The sequence below is a fragment of the Puma concolor genome, chromosome D2 (genome assembly GCF_028749965.1).
Source record: "Puma concolor isolate L17-30 chromosome D2, mPumCon1.1.hap2, whole genome shotgun sequence".
NCBI classification, from domain to species: domain Eukaryota; kingdom Metazoa; phylum Chordata; class Mammalia; order Carnivora; family Felidae; genus Puma; species Puma concolor.
The window spans coordinates 73,630,494-73,656,832 of NC_141677.1; the positions used below are offsets into that span (position 1 = coordinate 73,630,494).

Genomic DNA, 26,339 nt, shown 5'->3' on the forward strand with positions numbered 1-26,339 from the left:
CACCTTTATATTGAAACCTCCCAAAATGTATCTGTATGAGGATAATTTTAAAACATGAGATTTATGTTGCTATAAAGGAGAAATCCTTTATAACCACATAAAACTGTTGTCACCAGAAATTTCAGTCTAAGTTTTACATGAAAGGGGACATATTTTATCTTTAATGCCTCGTTAAACTTTCTGAAAACGGCAGTATTCTAAAATATTCTTGGTGAATGTCTGTATTTCTTCTGAAGATTTCAAATGTGATCAACAAAAAACTAAACAAATCACTTGTTCTAATAATTAAACCAGTGGTACTTTTTTTCTTCTATCTAATTTTGCCTTTATGCATAGATGTTGCTTTGACATATCAGCAGGGTCTCATTTGTCATTTTCTTTTCAGTGAAATGGCCAAAATCACCTTTGCCATGCTAAAATGGTATACTCACTGTTTAAAAGGTGACATTGTATTTAAACCCAAATTCTTCATGCATGCTTGTGTCCACTGGACGTGTGTGCACGGAGTATGTGTGTTCACATATGTGTGTGCTTGCACGTGTGTGTGTACACACGTGTGTGGGTACATGTTTGTACATGCGCACAGATGATAAACTACACTGTGTGGTTGAAAGGATGGACTCAGGAGGCAGCCTGCCTGAGTATAAATCTGAGCCCTGCTACTTCCTAGTTACATACACTTGAGCAAGTGTTTTTCACCTTGCGTCAGTGTTCTCATCTTACACAGTTGTAAGATTTAAACAAGTTAATATGTGTAAAGAACTTTGAATACTTAATCCATAGTAAGTACTTAATACAATACTAGCTATTACTACTATAATCATTATAGATTCATTTACTCTATCTTTAAGGTTATATTATTTATACAAGTGCATCAGCTGGTGATTATGACATACATATTTCACTGAAGTGATATTAAAGATATGCCAAGAAAACATTTTGGATTGTGATAATTTAATTAGATAAACTGTGTGGTATAGTACATCATTGGTGACAGGAAACAACTGTGAGAAAGCAACAAAAATTGCATAACTTGGTGGCTCACAGACTACCTGTCAAATAGAGTGAAGTGCATTTATTTATTCAAATGTAGGCCTACAGCACATCTCTTTCGTGCCAGGATTCGGTGTTAAAATGAAACATGGCACCATACAATCCAGCGGTCATACTCCTTGATATGCACTCCAAGGATTTGAGAACTTACATCCACACAAAAACTCACTTGCTAAAAAGGGAACAGCATGATGGGAATGAGAGCAGATAGTAGACCTCTCTGAGTGTATTTTATTTTCCAGATCTAACCTGGAACCATATCAATGTCTTAAAAGTATAAAGCAGTATTAAATAAAAATGGAAAGGGGGGTAATCCCACCAAACTGGACTTCTGAATTCACAAACTTACCTAAGTTGGGATGGAATCAGTGGCAAAACCCCACAGAGAAGACCTATTTCAAGTGATTTGAAGCATGCAGTATTTGACTGTATGTCCTTAGTGAGATGTGGCATATATGCACTTAAGACAAAATAAATAAATAAAATCTACAGAGAAGTCAATTTTAATTAATTGTATTGTCAGATGTAATATATAATCCTATATTTAAATTGTATTGTAGCATAAAAGTAATTACCAATATTATTAGATACCAAGATTTCCGACGTAAAAGAAAAGAGATACAAACACTCAAAGAAATTTAAATAAAACAGATTAAATTTGAATTGGAAGTTTCATTATGAATCCATAGTATATCTTTCCTCTTTAAAAAAATTTCTGAGTATGGAGGGCACATTGATACTTTACACAAATCCACCTTCACTGAAGACATGATGCCCAGCTTCTGGGAATTCTGTTGGATGTCTTCAGCTGTCAGTCCTTTCTGGGATTACCATGACACAGAGAAACACCTTGTCCAAGGTCATGATCCCATGGGCAATGATAAGTAGTAACTAATCTTTGAAGGAGGGGGGAGTATAAAGGCCTGGCCCACTTGGCCCAACCCAATTGTTGAAAGATTCTAGCTCCAGGTCTCCTCCTGGGCCTGCATCTCAGTTCAGCCTTTTCCCTCTGTCTAATGAGGCTTCCTTCCTTTTCCTTCCACCTTTTTTTTTCAACCATAAGAACCTCTGCTTTTTAACTCTGTCTCCCAGGGAATCTGCTTCTTTGGGAACCCAGTTTATGACCCTGAGCTCTATTGCCCAAAACTTCCTAGAACAATAACCAACCCAGTAGCAATAGAGACCTCTTTTGTCTTGGATTAATACCATTTCCCAGCAAGGTTCCTTAGACAAACGTCTGACTGCAGGTCTGGGACAGGTAAAAGACAGGGAAGCTATCAAAGGCATTTGTGGTCATGTCAGAAGAACTCAGGAACCAATTTGAAGACATTCTCATTGTTCAAAGATAGTACAATTTGAACAATTAACAAAACTAGTAATGACAAAATTGTAACTGCTATCAATTGAAACACATCAGAAATGTTAAAAGTTATAAATTTATAATGATAATATAAATTGTCATGTTTGGAGAATGCTAACAAGTATTTATTATGAAAATTGATAAATAAGGGGAAATAATCAAGTATTTAGCCTATCTGAACTATAAAAACTCAGTAAACTAAGAATAGAGGGTAGCTTCCTCAACTTGATGAAGAATATCTACAAAAAACATACAGCTAACATCATGCTTAATGGTGAGAAACTTGAAGCATTCCCACTAAGATCAAGTACAAGGCAAGGATGTCCCCTTCTCACCACTCCTTTTCAACATTGTACTGGAAGCTGTATGTAGCTAAAGCATTGTAGCTAAAGCAATATGATAAGAAAAGGAAATTAAAGGTATACATATGGAGAAGAAAGAAATGAAACTGTCTTTATTCTCATATGACATGATTGCCTATGTAGAAAATCCAAAAGAATCAACAAAAATACTCCTGGAATGATAAGCAATTATAACAAGGTTGCAAAATACAAGGTTAATATACATGTCAATTCCTTGCCTACATACCAGTAGTGAACAAATAGACTTTAAAATTAAAGAGACAGTAGCATTTATGCTACTGCCTCTCAAAATTAAATACTTAGATATAAATCTAACAAAATATATATAAGATCTGCATGAGAAAGACTACAGAACTCTAATGAACAAAATAATAAAAAAAAGCTAAATAAAAGTAAAGATATTCTGTGTTCATGGATATGAATAATCGATATTGCCAAGATGGCAGTTCTCCCCAACCTAATCTGTAGATTCAAAGCAATCCCAATCAAAATGCCAGCAGGTTATTTTATGAATATATACAGACTGACTCCAAATTTTATATGGAGAAGGAAAAGACCCAGAATAGCCAAATAGTATTGAAGTTAGAAGACTGACACTATCCAACTTCAAGACTTACAATAAACCTACAGTAATCAAAACAGTATAATATTGGTGAAAGAAGAGGCAATCAGATCAATGGAACAGAAGAGAATCCAGAAATAGACCCACATAAGTATAGTCAATTGATCTTTATCAAATGCAATGCAATGAAGTAAAGATAGCCTTTTGAACAAATGGTTCTAGAACAACTGGACATCCACATGCAAAAAGAAAAAAATTGAAAATAGACACATACCTTATACCCTTCACAGAAGTTAACTCCAAATGGATCATACACCTAAATGTAAATTGCAAAACTATAAAAGTCCTAAACGATAACATAGAAGGAAACCTGGATGACCTGGGATATGACGATGATGTTTTAGATACAACACCAAAATCACAGTCTGTGAGAGAAATAATTACTGAGCTGGAATTCATCAAAGTAAAAAACTTCTGCTCTTCAGAAGATAATATCAAGAGAATGGAAAGATAAACCACAGACTGGAAGAAAATATTTGCAAAAGAGACATCTGATAAAGGTCTATTTCTAAAGTATATCAAGAACTCTTAACATTCAATAAAAAGAAACAAATAACCCAATTAAAAATGTGTGAAGACCTTAACAGATACCTCGCCAAAGGAGATATACAGATAGCAAATAAGAATATGAAAAGATGTTTCATATCATATATTATCAGAAAAAATTCAAATTAAAGCCACAAGATGCCACAGCACACCCATTAGAATAGCCAAAATCCAGAACACTCACACCACCAAATGCTGGTGAAAATATAGAACAAGAGGAGCTCTCATTCACTGTTGGTGATAATACAAAATGGTGCAGTCACTTTGGAAGACAGTTGATGGTTTCTTAAAGAACTAATAATCATGTTCCTATTAGTTGATCCAGCAGTCACACTCCTTGATATTTACCCAGTGGAGATGAAAACTTATGTTCACACAAAAGCCTCCACGAGGATGTTTATAGTAGCCTAATTTTTATTTTCGGAAATTTGGAAGCAGCCAAGATGTCCTTCAGAAGGCGAATGAATAAATAAACTGTAGTATATCGAAACAATGAAATGTTATTTGACACTAAAAAGGTATGAACTACCAAGACCTGAAAATACATGGAAGAACCTTAACATGCATATTCCCAAGTGAAAGAAGTCAACCTGAAAAGGCTAAATTCTATATGATTTGAACCATATGACATTCTGGGAGAGGCAAAACTATGGATACAGTAAAAAGATCAGTGGTTTCCAGAGTTTGGAGTAGAGAGGAAGGGATGAATATGTGGAGGACAGAGGATTTTTAGGCAGTGAATATACTCTGTATGATACCATAATGGCGGATACATATCAGACTCATGGACTATGGTCTAACACAACAGTAAACCCTAATATAAACTATAGACCCCTGGTGAGTATGATGTGTCAATGTAGGTTCATAAGTTATAGCAAATATACCATTCAGGTGGGGGCTGTTGATGATGGGGAGGCTATGCATATGTTAGGGCAAGGTGTATATGGGAACTCTTGTATCTTCCTCTCACTTTTACTGCAAACCTAGAACTGCTCTAAATAATAAAGTCTATTAGGGGTGCCTGAGTGGCTCAGTGGGTTAAGCGTACAGCTTCAGCTCAGGTCATGATCTCACAGTTTGTGAGTTCAAGCCCCGCATGGGGCTGTGTGCTGACAGCTTAGAGCCTGGAGCCTGCTTCGGATTCTGTGTCTCCCTCTCTCTCTGCTCCTCCCTGGCTCATGCTCTGTCATTCTCTCTCCTTCAAAAATCAGTAAAAACATTAAAAAAATTTTTTTTTGAAGTCTATTAAATTAAAACAAAAAACAAAAAACAGAGAAGCCTGTGTGGCTCAGTCGGTTAAGCATCCAACTCCTAATTTCTCCCCCCACCTTCCTCTGTCCCTCCCCTGCTTATGCACATGCTCTCTCTCTCTCAAAAAAAAAAAAAAAAAAAAAGCAAATAAAAATAACATGCTAAAAATAGAATAAAGAATACTTTTCAAAAATATGCACCAATATTTAACCCCCCCCAAGAAAAAATACCCTCTAACTGCTAATGACCACTACTATGAAAACACTAGGTATTACTACAATAAAATATTCAGTTGGACTATTAAAAAATGAGACATTGTATATCCCCATCCACTAGGAGGGTACAGTTTAAAACACTGAAATAGAGGTAGGAGAAAAGTAAAACAGCAATGTCCTATCAATTAGGCAAATTTAAAATTCTGTTTTCTTTTTCAGGGGGCACCTAAACCGATAGCCATTGAACCGTGTGCTGGGAACAGAGCTGCTGTTCTGACTGTGTTTCTTTGCCTGCCGCGAGGATCATCAGGTGCCCCTCCTCCTGGACAGTCAGGTAAGATGAGTGGAACCACCAGCAATTGAGCAAAACATGCGGACTAAACAGAAGAAATAAACAATACTACCACATAGCACAGTGAGAATATTTACATCGTCCTAATTGAAAGCATGACCGAATTTATTAGAATACAAACTTTTCCAAAAGATCTAGAAATCTACATTGCTATAAATTCAGATTTGCCAGGATTTCTCTTAAAAATACGTGTAAAATACGTGTGTATGTTTGTGTGTAATATACACGGATATGTGTGTTCACACACACACACCCCAATTTGTTGTTGTAACTACAGTGAGAAATCTCGTTAGCATGGCAAACAAATTTTTGACTTTGGGGCAGCTTCTTTTTTCCCAGTATGTGTGTCATATAGGATACAAAGTTATAAACATGATTAGAAGTTTGCTTCATAAATATGGAACCAAATTAAGGAATGTACTTGCACGTTTGGAATGTGTACCATGTCAGAGGGTGCTAGCTTCATATCACATACACTGAATATGTGTTCTTGTTATCAGCACCAGACAGCTGGAGCTCATGGGCCAGGGAATCCTCCCCATCCGATGGCACAGCCTTTGCTTCTGAAACTCCTTTTCTTACATGAAAAGCATATTTTGAAAATGGGGGTAACTGTATATGTCCTCTGGGAGTTCTTCTCATCGCTGTGATGTTGTCCATATTGTAAATATGCAGAATGTTGAGTGTAACTTGTGATTAAATAACAAACCATGCTATTTCTCTCTTTTTACATATTCTATTCCATTTACTTACAATGTGAAATTTTTCAATCTCCTGATTATTTGCTCCCTCCAACACTTATGAAATGGATGCCTTTTGAGGGTTAGGGTAATTTCAAATCAGTCTTTCTTTTCAATTCCCCTGAAGTATAAAGTGCCAGAGATCTGGCAAGGTCTCAATAACAGTAATTGATGTTGAACTCACCGCCCTGCTTATTTTTTCTTTTCTTGGTTCCCTAGCTAGCTTTGACCCTGCTCCTTTCTTGATTTGTATCCACCCTGGCACAAAAATGGAAGCTACACTACTTTATACCTTGTAAACTTCAGATGTTCATGTAACAGAATTTTCCCTTGTGGGGACAGAGGGTTTCCATCACCTCTAGCATTGTCATTTGTGGCATCTGATGATACCTTGTTGCAGGGATTTTCACCCAAAGCTTATTCGTAGATGTTCATTGAAAGAAATAAGCATTCTCTGTACTTTGTCATACACCAAGGGAACGTCTTGCACTTCTTTCAGAACCGCCATGGTAAATGTAAATGGGATGCAGGAAGTCGAATAGTTTGGCACTGGTCAGATAAGATGAATAATTATAGGTACCATGCCCAGCTAATGGAAGCATTGTTTTAAGGCTGGGATGATTTCCAAAACAAACACTTTGCTAATGAAAACAAGTTCGTGTGATATACACCAAGATTCTTCTAAATCCTTGACAAGATGACGTACTGATGGGCAGAGTGAAGGCAACTGCCAATACTCTGTCCTTTTAACCTTTGAGATCTTTTTGACTGATTTGAAAGAACCAGGTAGCAGTGTGGGCCATTTCCTTAGCTGTGTTCTGTTACAGATGCATTACGATTACTAACGCTAATGCCATTTTAGATGTGCATAGTGCTCTACTCTTTACAAAGTGTGTTCTTATTTTTCACATTTGATCCTCAGGACAAGCCCGTGCAATACGTATAAAACTCACTTTGTAAATGAGGGAATTGAGATATAGAAATCTCTGTATTTCTACATTCAAGGAATAATTAGGAAACTACTAGAGTATAAAGCTAAAGAACCAAAACATACTTATTGCTAACCTTCTAGGTAATTTTCCCTGATGATCTGTAGCAGAGAACTTATTTCTCTGTGATCCGTAGCCCATGTCTTCACAGAGCCCAACATTTGAGGAGTACTAAAAATGTCTGCAGAGTTGAAACCAGTCAGTAGACAAAACCTTGAGTTAACTTACCATACTTTTTACAGAGCCTGTAGTTTGAGCTATGTTGGGTATCTGTGTGCATAATTCAGGATGGATTTGCTCTTTGTTTAAAAAAAAAAGCTAACAAATGTTTTCCAGCTATTTTTATAAGAGTAGGTATACTCTGAGTCTACTTCAAGATACAGTATGCTCTGCTGTCTGCAGTCTACTTTGAAATGCATCAAAAACATAGTATTGATGAGTGGGTAGTAGGATAGGTAGATGGACAGATACATTATAAAGCAAGGAAAGTAAATGTGAATGGTAGAATCTAGGTGGTGGGAATACAGTTGTAAAAATTCTCTCTTTCCACTTTGCTATAGGTTTGAAAGTTTTTATGGTAAGATGTTGGGAAACAATAAAATAAAAACTCCTGACTTCACTGCAACCAACCAACCAAACAAACAAGCAAAACAAACCCCTCCTCCCCCCCACAAAAAAAAAACACAGTCAGTGTCTGTAGAGGGTTTTCTAATGTTCACATCTCAGTTTTCCCTGAACAAAGCAAATACCGATACCAATATACAAACTAAATGATTTATTTTTTTCACTCTTCATCAAGATACTTGGTGTGTACACAGCCAATTAAAATGTAACAAAATATAATCCAATATTTGAGAGGATGTGCATGCCAATGATTTTTGGGGAACCATATCGGCTCTTGGAAAGGAAATGGTGACATTGGTTATCTCATTCCGAGAGTTGGGCTTATCTCATATCTTTACAGAAAGTCCGTCTATGTGCCCATGCTGGCCACAGTGCCGCACACGTGGAAAGCAGTTCGTACGTACCTTTGACAAGAATAGTGGTAGAGGGGGAGATTTATGGACAGACTCCTGACCCATCCCCACTATGTGAAGGACAGGGCTCCGGGAGCCTTCCCCTGACTATTGGGAGATTTATGTCTCCAAATATTAGCAAATGTATTCAATGATTAATTAGTCTTACTTATTAGATTATAAGTTCTCTTGCAGTACTTAGCACAGTCTCAAAATATTTGACCAGCCCCTTTTGAAATGTAGCTTTTGAAATGTTGGGTGACACTTTTCATAATGCACTCTTCCTTACCATGAATGAAGGCACTTGAGACCAGGATAAGTTTGGGGACAAGGAGATGGTGGAGGCATCCCAGGAGCATGGTGGTTTTCTCCCCGAAACTGAACTTCAGTACTGACAAATAAATGATTCAGAAACACACAGGTGCTAGGTTTTAACCATCTCTTTAAAGTAGCAGCTAGTAATTTTTTTTAGCATATGGCATTATCGTTGGACTTTATTCTCCTTCCAGCAGAAAGCATGTCAGTAATTCCTAGCAAGTAATAAGTATCTAAAATGTGTGAGGTCCTTTCCATGGCTTTCATCTTAACAGAGGTCAAAAGGAAAACTGCAGATTCATCCTTCAGCTTACCCCATGTACTAAATATTTTTTAATGTAATGAATTTAGGTGTTTGTGAGCAATTCTCCCTCTTGGTGGCTTAGAAGAGTAAAAGCAAAAGATATTAAATAGGCTTTTTGGCATTCCTGGAGCTGGACTAATTAGGTTCCCAGCTCCCCCACCCCCGTAAACCTGCTGCTTCATGACTGTATTTTTTGTGTGTGTGTGAGAGACTGCTGCCAACCAGACCACACTCTTTGGGTTCATGTGGGATTTCTGGGGTTGTGATTTGCACAGTGTCATCAGTAGAGGTTGAAACACTGACATCCCCATGAAAACAGGACACATCAGGTAAATGCTGCATGACACTGAACAACCAAGCATGACTCCAGTCACCTTGGACACAGCAAGGTCCCCAGGAGTTTTGGAGTCACATTAAGATGAAATGTGGACAAAGTAAATACAGCTCTTCAAAAGCATAAATTGAAAGTGATAATGATTGCCATCACTTTGTGATGGGAGATTATGGATTTCATCGTTTATGGATTCTCACTAATAACAAGCAGATTAACTCTTCTCACTGAATTAAAAAATCTCAGGGGCACAGATGTGCACTGCCAAAAAGGAGCTATGTGTTTCAACTCAAAGTAGAATTTTGCCCTGAACTTGCCTCATATCTGATGGAGGCTAGCATTACCAAAAAGAAGACAGTGCAACATCTAAGGTTTTGATTTTTTTTTCTTTAGGCTTAGAACTTTTGGCAGGATGACCAGATTATTTTGAAAAATCTAGAAATATTGTATAATGTTTAAAATGATAGTCAACTCACTGTGCCATGGGTAATGATGACAAAAAGAGACCTTGGTTTAATTGAATGAAAAAGAGGTAGGTCGGGGCACCTGGGTGGCTCAGTCATTTAAGTGTCCAACTCTTGATTTCAGCTCAGGTCATGAGCTCACAGTTTGTGGGATTGAGCCTCACATTGGGCTCCGTGCTGACAGCACAGAGCCTGCTTGGGATTCTCCCTCTTCTTCTCTGTCTCTACTTGTGCTCTCCCTCTCAAAATAAATAAACATTAAAAATAAAAATAAAAAGAGGTAGAAGAAAGCAAACTAGTAGTTCTGAGCATTATATCAGGTGCTTTCCATACAGTCATTAGTTTAACCCTCTTAATGATTCTGAAAAGTAGCTATTATTATCCCACTTTTACAGACAAAAAAACAAACAAACAAAAAAAAAAAAAACAAAAAACCTTGAAACTCAAAAGAGATCAAATGACTAGTCCTGGGTCCTACATCTAGTGAGAGAATGAGCCAGAACTCACATCCAGGACCAAGTGCATCCTCAGCATGTGGGACTCTCCCTCATCACAGTGCTTCTCTGGACAGTCATACAAGAGTACTCCAGATATTCCTTTTCCTGAAAAGCCTTATATACAGAGTTGAAGAGAAAGGACCTGGCAGGTTCTATAAGCATTGAGCTTAAGGAGAGAAGAAGGATAGATTTATCTTTCTTGGTGATTTAACTCCAGAACTTTGTAAAGTGCAGCGATGTGCATACCACGCCAAATTGTTGTGATTCAGTGTATGTGATAGCAGTGAGGGGCTTGCCATTAACGGAAAAGAACTTCAGCTCGTATATGTGAGCTATGGACTTGAGTCACAAGTCCTGAGATCTAGATCCAACTCTGCCACCGACTAGCTGTGTGTCCGTGGGCAAATTTTGTAGTAGTCTCCGGGTCCTATTTTCCTGTGTATAAAATGATGGCATGGAGGTAAATTCCTAGGATGCATCCCACACCAATCCTCTTATAAAATTCTACTACAGATTATGCTAAGTCTACCAGCTTGGTGTAGGAAGGGCAGATAACGTGTACCTTAACTTACCTTTCCAGCTGCTCAGGACCAGTGAAGAAACTGTATTTCTATATATTTCTATATATTTCTTATTAGTGACTAGAAGAATTCTCTCTGATTCTTAAATTTTAAAAATATCTTAATAGTGTTATTAATGAAGGCTAGTTTTCAATCTTCTCAGCATGTTTGGAAGATGGAGATAGTTCCTCTTGCCCCACTGTAGAAGTGAGTAAAAGGGATGTCAAAGCACCAGTGAGAGGCAGAAGGTCGTCTACCATCCCAGAGATGGTTTGGGAACAGACTGCAGGTCTGCAGGTTCTCAGTGTGGTACTCTTTCCTCTGAAGCCAGTTTTTAAAGCTAATTCACATTTTCCAAAGGCTTCTGGGTTTTCCTGTCCCTTAAGTCTCTCTGTTTTCCTTCCATAACTTTGCCAGTGTATCTTCACACTTGTAGGAGCACACCTGCTGATCTATTGTTAACACTCTCTCTGGTATTGGTGCTGGAAAAGGAAATAAAACTACTGAGCCTTATCAAGACTTCATTATAAAAAAAAAAAAATCACGGTAGTTACCTTTTAACCTCAAATCCAAGTATTATTTATATCCACCATATATATCTTCGTAAAGAAGAAAACAGAATAATGGGTATTACATCGCAAAATAAACTATAAAATTAGGCAGAGAGCCCAGGCAACAGCTAAACATCTGAGATTATTGTTAATAAATATGACTCTGTATCAAAAACATACCTGCTTTTAAAAAGGCCCACAAATCAATAATAGGAAAGAATTTTATCTTCTATTCATTTGAGAATATTTAGAAGTATCTGCTACATGCCAGGCACTGGGTTTATGGTAGTGAACAAAACAGAATTTCTGTCCCCATAAAGGTTACAGCCTATGTGGAGATAAATGTGAAATACACAATCATGCCAATGAATCCATAATTACAAATTGTGTTAGGTGCTATGGACCAGGAGACAGTGCTGTGAAAGAGAGTTGAAATAATACTGATCTACCATTGCTAAGCTTAATGTCATTGTAAGGGAGTAACAAAATGGTGATCATTCAGACGCTCTTTCCTCGGTTCTCATGCCGCCATGTCTCTGTCCCGCTTGACAGCTGAATAGTCCCCACCTTGCCTCCTCAGCTTCTGGAAACGCTCCCCACTGGTGTTCTGTGGCCTATCTCAGGTACCCACGTAGAATTTACTTACAGATAATGGATGTAGAGCACCCCTCTGTTCTTGCTCTGCCTCATCTGCTTCTGAATATAGGTGTGCATCCCCCAGGTTTGATCCTTTAGCCAACTTCTCATCCGGCTCCATCCTGTCCCTCGAGGGTTGTGCCCTCGTCACTCCCAGGGGAGCTAATTCCTGACCGACCCTGGGTCTCGAGCCAACACTGCTCACCTGTTGAGCACTACCATCGCAACCTGAATCTGCTGCTCTCCCCCTTCCCCCTCTCCCTGTTACCATCACCTACTCCCCCACTGTTACTGTGAAGTTCGTTGGCTTCAGAGTGGCTCAAGTTTGAAATCCCAGAGTTGCTTTCCTTCTTGTCTTTTTCTCCCATTTTACATCCAAATAATCATGAAGCTCTTTTAGATTTTGCCCCTATGGCAGATAGAACATCCGTCTCCTTCTGGCTGTTCTTCCTGTCTCCAGTTTTCTTCTGGGCACTGGCGCCTCTCACTGGACTCCTGCCAAAAGAGAGCACGATTCTAATCACATCACCCTCTTCCTTGTAAACCTTTGCCGACTTTTCATTGCCTGTTCAAGTGAGTCCAGACATTTACCCTGGGGTGTGAGGTCCTCCTCCACCTTGCCAGAGCCTAGCTGCACAGCCCCACCAGCGAGCCGGGGGCCCTTGAGTTGTCATTTTTAACTTCTTGGACCCTCTGTTTTCCCATCTATAAAATAAGGGAGACGACCACATGGTATGTCTTTATGATTTTTGCCAGGCTTGTAATTCCACGTGTATGTTTCTTCCTATGATTCCATGAGCGTGTGTGTTGTCCGTCCCACTCACCCTTGTTCCTTGTGCTTGAAATGCCCTCTCCTGCTCAGCTGCCAGTTTCTAAAACCCAGTTCAGAAGCCAGTTCCTCTTCCATGAAGACTTCAGTTCCCTCCACGCAAACATGACATCACTCTCCTTGAAATCCCTTAGGATTTCCTGGTTCAGTTCTTCACTGCCTCCTAGTGGGTGTCACTAGGGTGTTGTGAATTTTTTTTTCACTTCCTCCCCAGGTAGTAAGCTCTCTGTGGGCAGGGGCTATGTCTTATTTTGTCTTTGAATCCCCAGTAGCTAATAAGTTCTTGGTACTTAGTAGTTGCTTGATAAATACTTAACTGATTAATAAAATTTAATTACCTTTAAATGATAGAACTTCACCAAAAAAAAGTAGAGAATATATATATATATATATGTGTGTGTGTGTGTGTGTGTGTGTGTGTGTGTGTGTGTGTGTGTGTATATCCTACAAATGTAAAATTTACTGGTTATAATTTTACTTTCAGGCCCATAATTTTTGATAGACTGGATTTTATGTATTTATGATTCATGTAGGATTCAAGTACATGTCTTAGAGACTAAAATCAAGCTCAGCATTGTACCTTTGATGGAAAATATCTTTTGGGGCACCTGGGTGGCTCGCTCGCTCTCTCTCTCTCTCAAAATAAATAAACTTAAAAAAGAAAAATATATATTAAAACTTATTTGCTTAGATTTAAGGTTCAAGGAAAATCAGAATATTCAGGAAAATGATACAAAAAATAAGGCAATTTATATTTCCAATGTAGCATATACTAAACCTATCATAAACTTATTCTATTTTTATGATTTGAATGTTGATTTCTCTCTTGTGTAATAATTTTTACATTTTATTTAAGTTTGAAAGAGCACAACTAGGTTCCACCCTTTATGACCAGAAAAAGAACTCTGAATCTTATAGAATATTGTCTACATATTAGTTATAGTTAGGACACATAACCTTACAAAATGTATATGGAAAATAAAAAGTATCAATTGCTGTTGTAGTTGTTATTATTAACACGTACCATTTGTTTTGAATCTGTTCAATGTTCATTATGATTCTTTGAATTATCATCACCCAATAAAGTATATCATCACTTTTCTTTCAAAGATGAGAAAAATAAACTCATGGGGCAGGGGGAAGTTAAGTCACCTTCCTACAACCACATAGCCAATAAGTTATTGAGCCAGAATTTATTTTTTTAATGTTTATTTATTTATTTTTGAGAGGGAGGAAGGGAGGGTGAGCATGAGCAGGGGAGGGGCAGAGAAGGAGGGAGACAGAGAATCCCTTAGTGCTGTCAGTGCAGAGCCCAGTGCAATCCCCACATGAGATCATGACCTGAGGCAAAATCAAGAGTTGGACACTTAACCGACTGAGCCACCCAGGTGCCCCAAGCCAGAATTTAAAACCAGATTTTCTCACACCATAAGGTTCTTCCCAAATTTTTTTTTCCATGTGGATAGGGAGGAGTGGGGGTGGTTATGGTCAAATACCATTAGCTATGTCCTTTTTGGGATAGTATAAGCTTTTTCTTTCACTGCCTAGTGTCTCTGTGAAGTGACATGGCCACGATCCTTCCATTTGAGATTTTAATTTTTTTCTTTGTGCCACTGTTAACAGAGAGAAGTTGACTAATGTGCCAAGGCAACAAAGAAAAAAAAATAGGACAAGAAACTTGAAGAATAGTGAACATGGCTAATTAAAAACACTGTAAAGTGAGTAAAACACTCCCTCTAGAAGTTAACTCAAACACTTTCAGGATAGAAACAAACTCACATGAAAACTCAGAATTTATGGATATGAAAAATGAGACCTCCAGCACTGAAAGAGTGGCCAACATATTTTTCTTTGCTTTTTCTTTTCTTCACCTGCCACTCTGTTCAGGTATTTCTACAATTGATTGGCAAATAAATACTGTGGTCAAAGAGAAAAATAGAAAAAAAGTAAGCAACTCAACAAATCAACTTACAAAGCCAAAGGGGAAAAATCAAGATTTGTCTGGAATCAGTAAGCTGTCTTCAAAGCAACAAAATGAAATAAGAATTTGTGGGTATGAATAAAATTTAAAGCCTAAATCAGCCCCCTAGTATTATGATGGCTGACACCATGTTACACTGATAGCTGATTTAATCTTCCAATTAGTAAGATATTTCACTTTTAATTGGCCATGAATTAAGTAGTCCTGCTTTATTACATACATGTAGGGGAATTTAGCAGAAGGTCACCTCCCGCCTTTAGTAAGGATAGATGGGTAATCCGGAGTGTCAGAGAATTTTAGAATTTTTGGAACTTCAGAAATTGGACTTAGATTTGTCTAGCTCATAGTTCAATGGGGACTGGAACCAAGGTCTATGGATCTCCCATGGAGGGAGAAAATTTAGCCCTCCCTCCTGTTTATTATGCCACAGTGTAAAACTTGACAAGAAGAGATAACAATAATAATCCCCTTGTTGCCAGGAAGCAGCATTGCACACCTTTTGCCACCAAGGCCCAGAAATGGCAGACAGAAATGAATTCCCTAGATCCAAAAAGGAAAATTAAAGGGCTTGAGAAAATATGTCTGCTTACCAGCAGACTGATAAAATGCTAAGAAAATGTGGGTCAAGGGCCCTGGGAATTTCTTCTTTTCATATAAACATTTTTCTGGTGACCACTTCAAAGGGCCAGTGGTTCCTTAGCAAATCCATTTGGAAGGAGTGTATTCAAGTTTTGATAAAAATTCCATGTTACACTGATAGCTTATTTAATCTCCTACCATTTACTGTAAAATGGTGTCACAGAACCTACCAAAGGCATCATTGGGTGTGAAAAATCCTTCATTCTCAATGAAAAGCCCAGGAAGGAGCAAGTACCCAAGGAAGCAGTGTTGTAATTCTATAAAAGGTAAACACTGATTATAACAACATTAACTACTTAAGGCCAGAACCATCTTTCTCTAAGGACTTTTAGGGAAAGAGTTAATGGCCCTCTGAAAAGTATATAATTTGCCTCCTTTTATCCACACTATTGTTTGCAGATGAACGTAGCCCATGTAAGTTAGGTCTATATCCATAACTGATGGACATCCATTACTAACGGGTATCCAATCAGATGGTCATGCAGATAAAGCACTGGCAAAACTTAAGAGAGAGCTCATCCTCTTCCTTAAGAGTAAGACTCCAAAGAAGGAGTTTGAGGAGTTCTACTTGGTCCCCAGAATGATCTTAGAAGCCTTGGAGGAATAAGCGAATTCTTGCCCCATGAACCTGCTGTCTGACACAATTTGAACTGAACCTTGAAGGCCTAAAAGTCTGGATGCAGTGACCATACATTCAGTTCCATTTATTCAACAAACCAGGCAAAGATCATCAGATCAGTAACATGACTCTGCCATCTGCTTCCCCCTTACTCACCATCTTAATGAAAAATGACTCCTTAAGTGTTCTGGGAGGCAATTAGCCCTGAATGTAGAGCTGTGATGGGGAGAAGTTGCATCACATTTGTATTCAAAACTTTACTGGTAAAATGTAAAGGAAACTGTTGTCCATATTAATAGACACATAAAATGTATAAATGGGGTAATTTGGTATTACTCTATTTATGCATACTATTATACAATTGCAAAAACACAGAGATAGGAAGGGCACTGAAATGACATCTGGCTCATCCAACTGCTTGTGGCCACAGCTGGTGACCCTGCCCACAATCATCTTGGACAGACAGTTTCTAAAGACTTTTGCAAAAGGCATGCCCATAACTTCTGGGACTAATTCGTTCTGTTATTTAACTAGCTTCACTGCGATTTGATCCCATTTTGTTCTGTTCTCTTTTTTTGTTGTTGTTCTCATCCTTCCAGAAATAGAGAACAGCTGATGGTGCTCCTTATAATAATCCATCACGTGGTAGAAGGCAGTTTTGAAATCACCTCCCAGGTCAGGTTCAACACACTGCTCCCAGTCCTTCTGTCTGTGCTGTCCAGCCTGTGTCTTCCAGCTTAGGTCACCTCTTGGCTCTGAGAATGTACTTCAACCTTCCCAAGTATCATTGACTCAATAATCATGGAATAGAAAGAGATTCTATTTTTTTTTTTTTTTTTTTTTTTTAGCTTGATGTGGGGCGCAATCCCACGACCCGAACCGAAGTCAAGAGTCAGACATTCAATGGACTGAGCCACCCAGACTCCCTCAAGGAGTTTTTTTTTGTTTTTTTTGTTTTTTTTTTTTCCAACGTTTATTTTATTTTTGGGACAGAGAGAGACAGAGCATGAACGGGGGAGGGGCAGAGAGAGAGGGAGACACAGAATCGGAAACAGGCTCCAGGCTCCGAGCCATCAGCCCAGAGCCTGACGCAGGGCTCGAACTCCCGGACCGCGAGATCGTGACCTGGCTGAAGTCGGACGCTTAACCGACTGCGCCACCCAGGCGCCCCGAAAGAGATTCTAAAGGTGGTTCTGTCCCTTTGTTTGAAAGATGAGGAAACTGAGGTTCACCTGAAGAGACTTCTTGGAGCCCACCATTCTAGAACCAGGGGGCTTTCTCTGGCTTCAGTCTCATTGTCTCGGTGCTGACATCCCTTTTAAAACCAGCTGCCCTGTCCTGCTGGTTACTTCCCCCACGCAGTTCAATAGGACGACTCTGGCTCTTCAGACCCTTTCTGCCATTCTGCATTTTGTATTTATAACTACTGTTTTTCTTGCACAAGAAAAGGGACCAGTTCATTTCAGTTAATGTCTCTGATGTTTCAAGGTCATTTTTGAAGTTTATCCCATTATTTTAAGCTCCATTCTCATGCCCTATGCCCTGTTTGTGTTATCTGCAAATATGGGATTTTAGGGAGATATAAAATACTTCACACTGCTGGATTCTAAAGTGATTTTTAAAATACACTTTGAGGGGCGCCTGGGTGGCGCAGTCGGTTAAGCGTCCGACTTCAGCCAGGTCACGATCTCGCGGTCCGGGAGTTCGAGCCCCGCGTCGGGCTCTGGGCTGATGGCTCAGAGCCTGGAGCCTGCTTCCCATTCTGTGTCTCCCTCTCTCCCTGCCCCTTCCCCGTTCATGCTCTGTCTCTCTCTGTCCCCAAAATAAATAAACGTTGAAAAAAAAATTTAAAAATAAATAAATAAATAAATAAAATAAAATATACTTTGAAATTATGGACACACCACACCCCTGTCCTATGCATGTTCTAGTCCCTCTGCCTGGGCTGCCCTCCAACACACAACACTTACACCTTCCTTCCCAACAAGAGAATGTCACTTCAGGGGTCACCTCCTCTGTGAAACTTGTTTCCATCCTCAGTTCACTCCTTTGGTTTTTATTTACTACTATCACATTTTTATTACAGTGTCTCTGTTTTACCCAGAGAAGCTAAGGGCAAGGGTTTTACCCCCTTATTTATCGTTATATCTCCAGGGCCTAAGTGGTGCCTAGAACGTAATAGAAACTCAATACGTGTACTTAATTATTTTACTCCTTTCTCTTACTCATCTGTCCTTACTGGTGCTAACTTCCCCGAGTCTGGCTCTTAAGCTAGCTGTGATTTCATGTTTTCACCTGCATTTTTCCCATGTACTTTTAATAGATACCTTACTATAAATTAATTCTATATGTTTGTCAGTTTTTAAAAATGAAAAAAAAAAAAACCCTCCCTAATCTCTGGCCTAATTTTTGGCTTATGAAATAGAATAAAAAATTGCACTGAGGTTAAAACAATGGATCCTTCGTTGCTGACTAGGACTATTGTGTCAGCCCCATTCTAAAGGACAATTTGTCACAAGTCATTTTAGTCATTTTGCAATATGTGATTTTTTTCTACATTTAACAGGATTCTTTGGGTCTTTTGATATTTTTTTTCCATACATAAAAATCACTGTGATGATTTGGTCATTTCTAAGATCATTGTTTGACCATTTCTGAGACCATCCTTTTCTCTTTTCTTAAAAATGAGTGTTTCAAAGTGTTCTCTTCATTCTGGGTGATATAAGCAGGATCTGAGTCTGTACTCCTGGTCTTAGTGGTCTAGGCATGAGTCACCAGACCTTGCTTCTGCTGCTTAGACCATCATCCTTTTATAGCTGTTGTTTAAGATTGAGACTTTTTTCAAAAGTTTTGAATCTCTCTATTTTAATATTTGTTACCAGCCTTTTCTCTTACATGCAAAAACAAGTCAATCTTTGTAAACCTGTCTTACGCTTAGTGCATTCCACATCATGTTCTATTTCGCTTTATATTCCAGGAGTCACTTTCGTCTTTGCGTTAGTGTTTTTCACTTTCTCCAACACATCAGAATCATCCGTGTTCCGTAGTCTTCTTAGGTGACTTATACTCTTGTCAGGACACTCCAAAGTCCCATTTCAGCTCTTTGTACAGCTCTTTTCTGCCCATCTGAGCTCTCCCTCAACTTCCTTTTCCATCTGCATTACAAGTATTTCTAAGAAACTCAAATTAAAACATACTGAGATATCATTTCTCACCTATCATGCTGGTGAAAATTAAAAAAGTATGACAACACATTGCTGGTGACAATGCAAACTGGAGCAGTCCTGTTGGAGGGGAATTTGCCAATAAATACCTAACAAAACTACACTTCCCTCTTTTGACCCAGAGATTCCACTCATAGGAATAGACCCTAAAATATACCTCCAGAAATATGAAAATATATGGGCATGGCTATTCATTTCAGCATTGTTTGTAATCACATGATATGGGAGACAACTTAAATGAGCACACAGAGGGAAGTAATAAAATAAATTATGGTTTATCCACAAATGGAGTACAGTGCATCTGTAAATATAAGATGAGGGGGCACCTGGGTTGCTCAGCCAGTCGAGTGTCCAGCACTTGATTTCGGCTCAGGTCATAATCTCAACAGCTGTGGGATCAGGCCTCACGTTGGGCTCTGTGCTGTCAGCACAGAGCCTGCTTGGGATTCTCTGTCTCCCTCTCTCTCTTCCTCTCCCTTCACTTGCACACACACTCTCTCTCAAAGTGAGTAAATAAACATTAAGAAAAAAGATGAGGAATATCTCTATGAACTGGTAAGAAATTATTTCCAGGATATATTAATAAGTGAGAAACATAAAGTGCAAAGGAATATCTAGAATATAGAAGAATATGTCTTTCATATAAGAAATAAGGAAATTAAAATATATATATATACAGATATCTACTCAATTTTGCAGAAGATTACAAGAGAGATAAGTGAGATTGCTTACCTAAAGGGAGTGGGGTGGAAATGGAATATGAAAATGGGGGAATTGAATCAGGAATGAGGCGGGGAGTGATGCTTGTTTGAGTATACCTTTTTATATACTGCTGGAAACGTTGTAGTGTTTCACATACCCATATTTGGTCATACTTAAAGAAATAAAATCAGGATGTGGGGAACCTAAAATGGAATGCAATCCATAAAAACTGAACCTAAATGTATTTCAAGTGAATAGCATACCTGCACTGAATGGATAGGAAAGAATAAAGCAGCCTAAATAACTTTGCAAAGTAATGTTGTGACCGTATACTGTAAGGCTAAAAGCAAACAGAGCTATGTGTAAACATCGTATTATAGTTAGCACATTTGAGTCTTTGGAAATGGGAGGGGCGTGGGTTAGCAACGCTGACACTACTTTACGTCTCTGCTAGAGTTGAACAAATAGGTAAACTGCATTGTGGATAATGAGAACTGGGTTTCTCATTGTCAGAGAAAAAGAAGATACCCCTATGAGGAAAGTGAGCAGAGTAGGATGAATTCTATGGTTCTAGACTGGGATTAGAAGCAAGAACTTATTCACATACATGCAGATATATATGGAAATACAGATGTGGGGCTCGTTAGTGTACATGTCCTCTGAGAGGGCCTGGAAGCAAAGGTAACCTCGGTAGCAATGAACACTCTTAGTACTCATATCTTGGTTTCTTAACAGCATTCTCCAGTAAAAAGAATGAGAGATTTTTGGAGAAATGGTTGACTCCAAGGGGGAAAGGAAAATGCAAGAGGAGCTCGGGACATTTTATGGCTCCAGTGTTCAAAAGTAAATTTTCAAAAAATCTTGAAAAGATGTTGAAAAGACACAGGAGCCGACCTGAAGGAGCAACCATATCCCAAAGCTGGAACAATATTAACAGAATAAATACATATACATATTGGATATGTATATCCATATAAGTACATATAGCATATTGGACTACGACTGAAAGAATAAATGAAATGTCTATGAGTCCATACTAACATAGATATAAAATTGAATATTTTATTCAATTTTTAATAAGTGGCAGAGAAAGGGCAGCTCTTCCTCACAGTAGAATTCTAGTTAGTGATTATATAAAGAATAAGGGAAATGGAAAAGTCATCTTAGACAAATACCACAGTAGTAATTATTACAGGCAAGAACCATTGATGGGCTCTAAAATTAATGGGAGAAAATGTAATGTAAAATAGCACATTCGCAAAGCCTCAAAATATCCTCCCACAAGACATTTGTTAATTACAAGGGGGGAAATAATAAGTTTACAGTAGAAAATGTAGCAGACATGACCTTATCCAAATGATCAAGGTTATAATATCACCAGTAATAAAACATAAAGGAATTGTACACCCCTGATATGTTGCCCTAGAAGACCAAACATCACTTCTGTTCTTGTTAAATGCATGAGACCAATGTAATTATAAGAAAAGATCAGAACAAATCCAAATTGAGGAACAGTCTACAAAACACACTGACAAAAACTCTTCAAAAGTGTTAAGGTCATGAAAGACAAAGAAGGACTGAGGTATTAACATTAATTAGAGGCTAATGACAACTACATGCAATCAGATCCTGAATTAAAACCTGGAGCAGAAATAAAACATTAGTGGGAAAACTTGTGAAATTCAACTAAGGCCTGTAGATGACTCAATAGTATTATATTAATGTTTATTTTCTGGTTTGATAATTCTACTGTGATGGCATAAAATAGTATCAGGGGAAGCCAGGTAAAAGGCAAATGAGAACTCTGTACTCCTTTGTAACTTTTCTGTAAGTCTAAAATTATTTCAAAGTGAAAAGTTAATAAAAAGTATTTTTCAGGACTCTTCTGCATATGGATCATAGACTACAAGCTATATTACATGCTGCTGTTGCAATTTGGATATCTGTCCTGGTGACTTGAGTTTGGGGCTCAAATTTTGAAAGCACTGTTTTCTGTGTTCATGGTCTCCCACAGTCAGCAACCACATGGACTTTCTGTGTCTCAGTTTCAGCTGCTCAGGGGAATGACTGTCACAGTCTTTGAAGCTCTTCCTCAGAGTTTCCAAGGTGAACCTTAAATATACCACTGAGATATACTTAGATATACCTTAGTTTATATTTAGGTATACTTAGATATACTTAGATAAACCTTAGATATACCTTAGTATATATTTAGGCCTACCATCCCAAACACGCCTCCAAACTTGGTGAAAAACCATCCAGCCATTATTACGTGATATGTTAACATACAAATAAGAACATATATCTTAACTCAAAATAGCAACATCAGATATAGCCACAATTTACTGAGCATGTGCCATGTATAGCCACTATCCCAGGTGCTTTATGTATATTAAACCATTTAATTTTCTTACTATAACCCATGGGAGAAATTATCTCTGTTTTACAGCTAAAGAAACCAAGCTTCAGAAAGGTTATTTTACTTGCTGAAAATATTTTACTTGCTTAGGATTTGGAGTAAGCAAGTTGTAGAGAGATTTTAAATCCTGGTCTCTGTGACCCATATGCTGAGCCATTTTATTGTTGAAGTCTCTGTGGCCACCTCTGCCAGGCCACTTGTTTACATATTAAAGACACTGAAAATGAGCAAATCTTATGAATGCCTTGGTGCTATCCTCTTCAATTTCTCCCTTGATTCCTGAGCTACATGTTCATTTTTATTTTGTCTATTGGAATGCTGTAGTTTGTGGATTTTTTTTCTAATTCTGCCTTTCATCTTTAAATCATATTTAGTGTATGAATTAGAAAATGTAGGACTCCTTTTTCTTAAGTTTATGTATTTATTTTGTGACAGAGGGAGAGCAAACACAAGGGAGGGGCAGAGAGAGAGAGGAAGAGAGAGAATCCTGAGCAGAGCAGGCTCCACATTGTCAGCGAGGAACCGGATGCAGGGCTCGAACTCATGAACCATGAGATCATGACCTGAGCCAAAATCAAAAGTCAAGACACTTAAGCAGCTGAGCTACCCAGGCACTCCAGAAACTGTAGGGCCTCTAACACAACCTGAAAAGCAAGGCTAATAAAAGCTTAAAACAAGATGATACACATTTACTTAATTATTTACACTGACAATGTTTTACCATATTTTTTTGTTAAAAATTTGAAAATGTGTACAGAAATTAATAATCCCAAGACCATGAAAAAGCTAAGAAGCTCTTTCTGTTAAAAATATTCTTAAATATGTTGATCCAGACATGTTGTACTGAACATGTAGGGGGTGGGCCCCTAATGGAAATATTATTTTCTTTATTGATGTTTCTCAGTTTAGAAAATATATTCAGCAGGATGTTCAAATGTCCAAAAATGAGCAAAGATACACACACACTACTACACATACACACACACACACACACACACTCACAAAATATAGGATTTATTGGGTATTTACTATGAGTCGGTTGCTGTAATAATATTTTTGTATTGTCCCATTTAATATTATAATAACCCTGTAAGTTAGATCCTACTATTTGTATTTAGCAAGCAAGAAAAACTGAGGTTCAAAAACTTGTAATAGCTGATAGATTCAGGATTTCAGCCCCCCCCCCCCCACTTTTTTTTTTCTGACTCTAACGTGTGTGCCTTTAATCCCTATACTGTAATGTTTCCCTGGCAGGAAAATATTAGAAACAGCATGGAAAAGTATGAAGGGAAAAAGGCACTTACATGAAATGTGTTAAGCTTACATCTAATTTACTCTATTTTGTGATTTGAAAAAGAAATAAAAGTACAGCAAAAAGAAAGAAGGGATTTTAAAGAGTGATTCAGAGATCAAACATTATTTTATCTTTTGTCCCAGAGCACTTCACATTCAAACCCAAGGCTTCGCTGCTGCTGATGCGCGTCCATCGCTGTGTCTGGTAATTGGTAAATTTACATCATATGTGTCACCAGCAGCTTAAGAAAGGCACAGATGTCAGTTTGGGAAATCCTGGGAATTTCAGGCTTGCTCGGACTAATTGGTCCAATCGATAAAATGCTAATGAAAAAAATAAATCCAAACCTTTACCATAGTAACCCTGAGTTCTGACCACAAAGATTAATATAACTGCCTTTCTGAAATCCCTATATTTTCACATAGTAAAAATATATATATATATGTTTTTTTCCTTTAAAAATATATTCTTTTAAAAAATTAAAACATATTTGTGTATTTAAAATTATTCCTATGTTAAACTGGTGCTATAAAGATCACCAGAAATTCCAATTGCAAATGTTAGCTGTTTAATAAAAGTAAATTCCACTGTTACATTTTCTTAGAACAGCAGAATTCCACGTGTCACCTGTTGGCTTTAAAGTCATCTTGATAACACATCTAGGAATTTCAAGCAAGTAGCTAACTGCTTAAGCATTAACATCTCTAATGTCTTACAATCAGAGGAAGCTTGCATTTGTTCACACCATCTTTATTAGCAAAAGAATGGTAGGAGACAAGGTCAAAGCCCACTTACTGGAAGCCACAGCCTGGTAGGCTGCCTAGGGTTCCTGATTTGTTTTTTGCTCCCTGCACTGGCCATCTTTCCTCTCTTTCAATCTCATGATCATTAGCATAACAGGATCAGACAACTAGAGTTCATCTTGTTCAGCCCCCTGTCTTGTGCAGTCTCCATCTCATATTTTTAAACATATCCACAGAATGAGACTACACAGGTTCTCACTGTAATAATTTCCAGATCTTAATTTCCTTTTAGTATTTGGAATGTTGCCACTGCATGATTGATTTTTATACAAACAAACTAGAGCTTATACACTGTATTGCTTGCTGCCCCCTTCAAGGCTATTACCTCGGAAGGTTAAATATACTTATTCGAGTATATATTCCTAAACCACTCATTACACTAAACATTATTTATCCGTCTGCCTCCCTAGCTAGACTTGAGCTCCATGCAAGCAAAGACCATCTTTCCTTATCAGTGTTCTCTGGGTCCAGTACAGTGCCTGACACAACAGGTCAATACTGAGTAAATGAATGCATGCATTCATATGTTCTATCCCTATATTTTTATACATACAAAAACAGAAGCCCTAAAGAAGGTGTAAGCTTTGCCCAATGTCATATAGCTGATTATTGGCAGAACCAGCATGGGACCCCAAGTCTCCTATCTCCCAGGCTAGTTGGTTTCACACCCTATTGATACTGCTCAAAATAAGTTTTGGTTTCTTCTTTCAAATTGCTCTCAAAGCACATAGTATATTCTCTTTAATATACTTGGTGGTAAATCTTTATTCTCTTGAGTGGTAGCTTTGATATTTGGAATCATCCTAATGTTACCAGGAACCTCTGTGATCTGACCTCAAGTCAACTTTCTTAACCTACCACCACCTGCAGACCCTTCACTCACAGAAAGATAATACTCACTATTTGTCATACACAGCCCGATGTTCCCAGCTCTGTAGGCCTTTGCTTCACCTGTGCCCTCAGACAAGAATGGCCCTCCTCTTCCACTCCTCAAAGTCCCAATTCTACTCATCTTGGTTCATGTTTTTTCCAAGACAAGGATTTGAGTAGTCATGGCAGAGGGAGGAAGCAGGTGAGCATTTATTGAGTCAATGTTTCCATATTTTAATATCATTTTATTTCACTAAATGGGAGGCAGAAGGTATACAGAAACTTGGTGTTCAGTAAAAAAAAAAAAAAAAAAAAAAAAAGAGGAAAAGCCAATGAGTGTCACAATCTATATAATGCATTGCAAATGTCTGTGAAGGTATGCCTAAGGATACTCCAGCCTAGTTTCAACCTGTAGAATTGAAAGCCCCATTATGGGAGCATTATCAGAGTCAGGCTTCAGAGCAATCTGCTTAAAAATGCGCACTGAGGTGATTCCACTGTTTCTATTTCTAGTAGCCAGGATTCCCCAACCTTTGTGGGAAAGAGCTACCTGAGATTGGTACCCAGGTGTTGGCATATGTGTGTGCACGTATGAACGCACACTCTCTTGTACACAGGAGCTGAGGACTAGGGAGATGGAGAAAGGTGCAGGGGAATTGGGATATTTCTTCCGAGAGAGAAGGCCTCGTCTCTCTTCTGCTGCCCACCTCCTCCCACCTCTCACAACTATCACACACACAAATGTCTGCCAACTCTTCTCCCTGAAGCTCTTGGGTAGTTGTTTTATCGGCCAGT

At 38.2% G+C, this 26,339-nt stretch overlaps 1 protein-coding gene across 2 annotated transcripts in view; it reads left to right on the plus strand.

Moving 5' to 3' along the window:
* ATRNL1 (attractin like 1) overlaps positions 1-26,339 on the plus strand; it is a 772,750-nt gene that overhangs the window by 656,206 nt on the left and 90,205 nt on the right. Inside the window, exon 28 of one of the 2 annotated variants that reach the window (XM_025917756.2) lies at positions 5,629-5,743. The exons of the other annotated variant lie outside the window; for it this stretch is intronic. Within the exon in view, the coding sequence (XP_025773541.2) occupies positions 5,629-5,743 (115 nt within the window). The remainder of the gene's footprint in view (positions 1-5,628; positions 5,744-26,339) is intronic. 2 annotated transcript variants of the gene reach the window in all.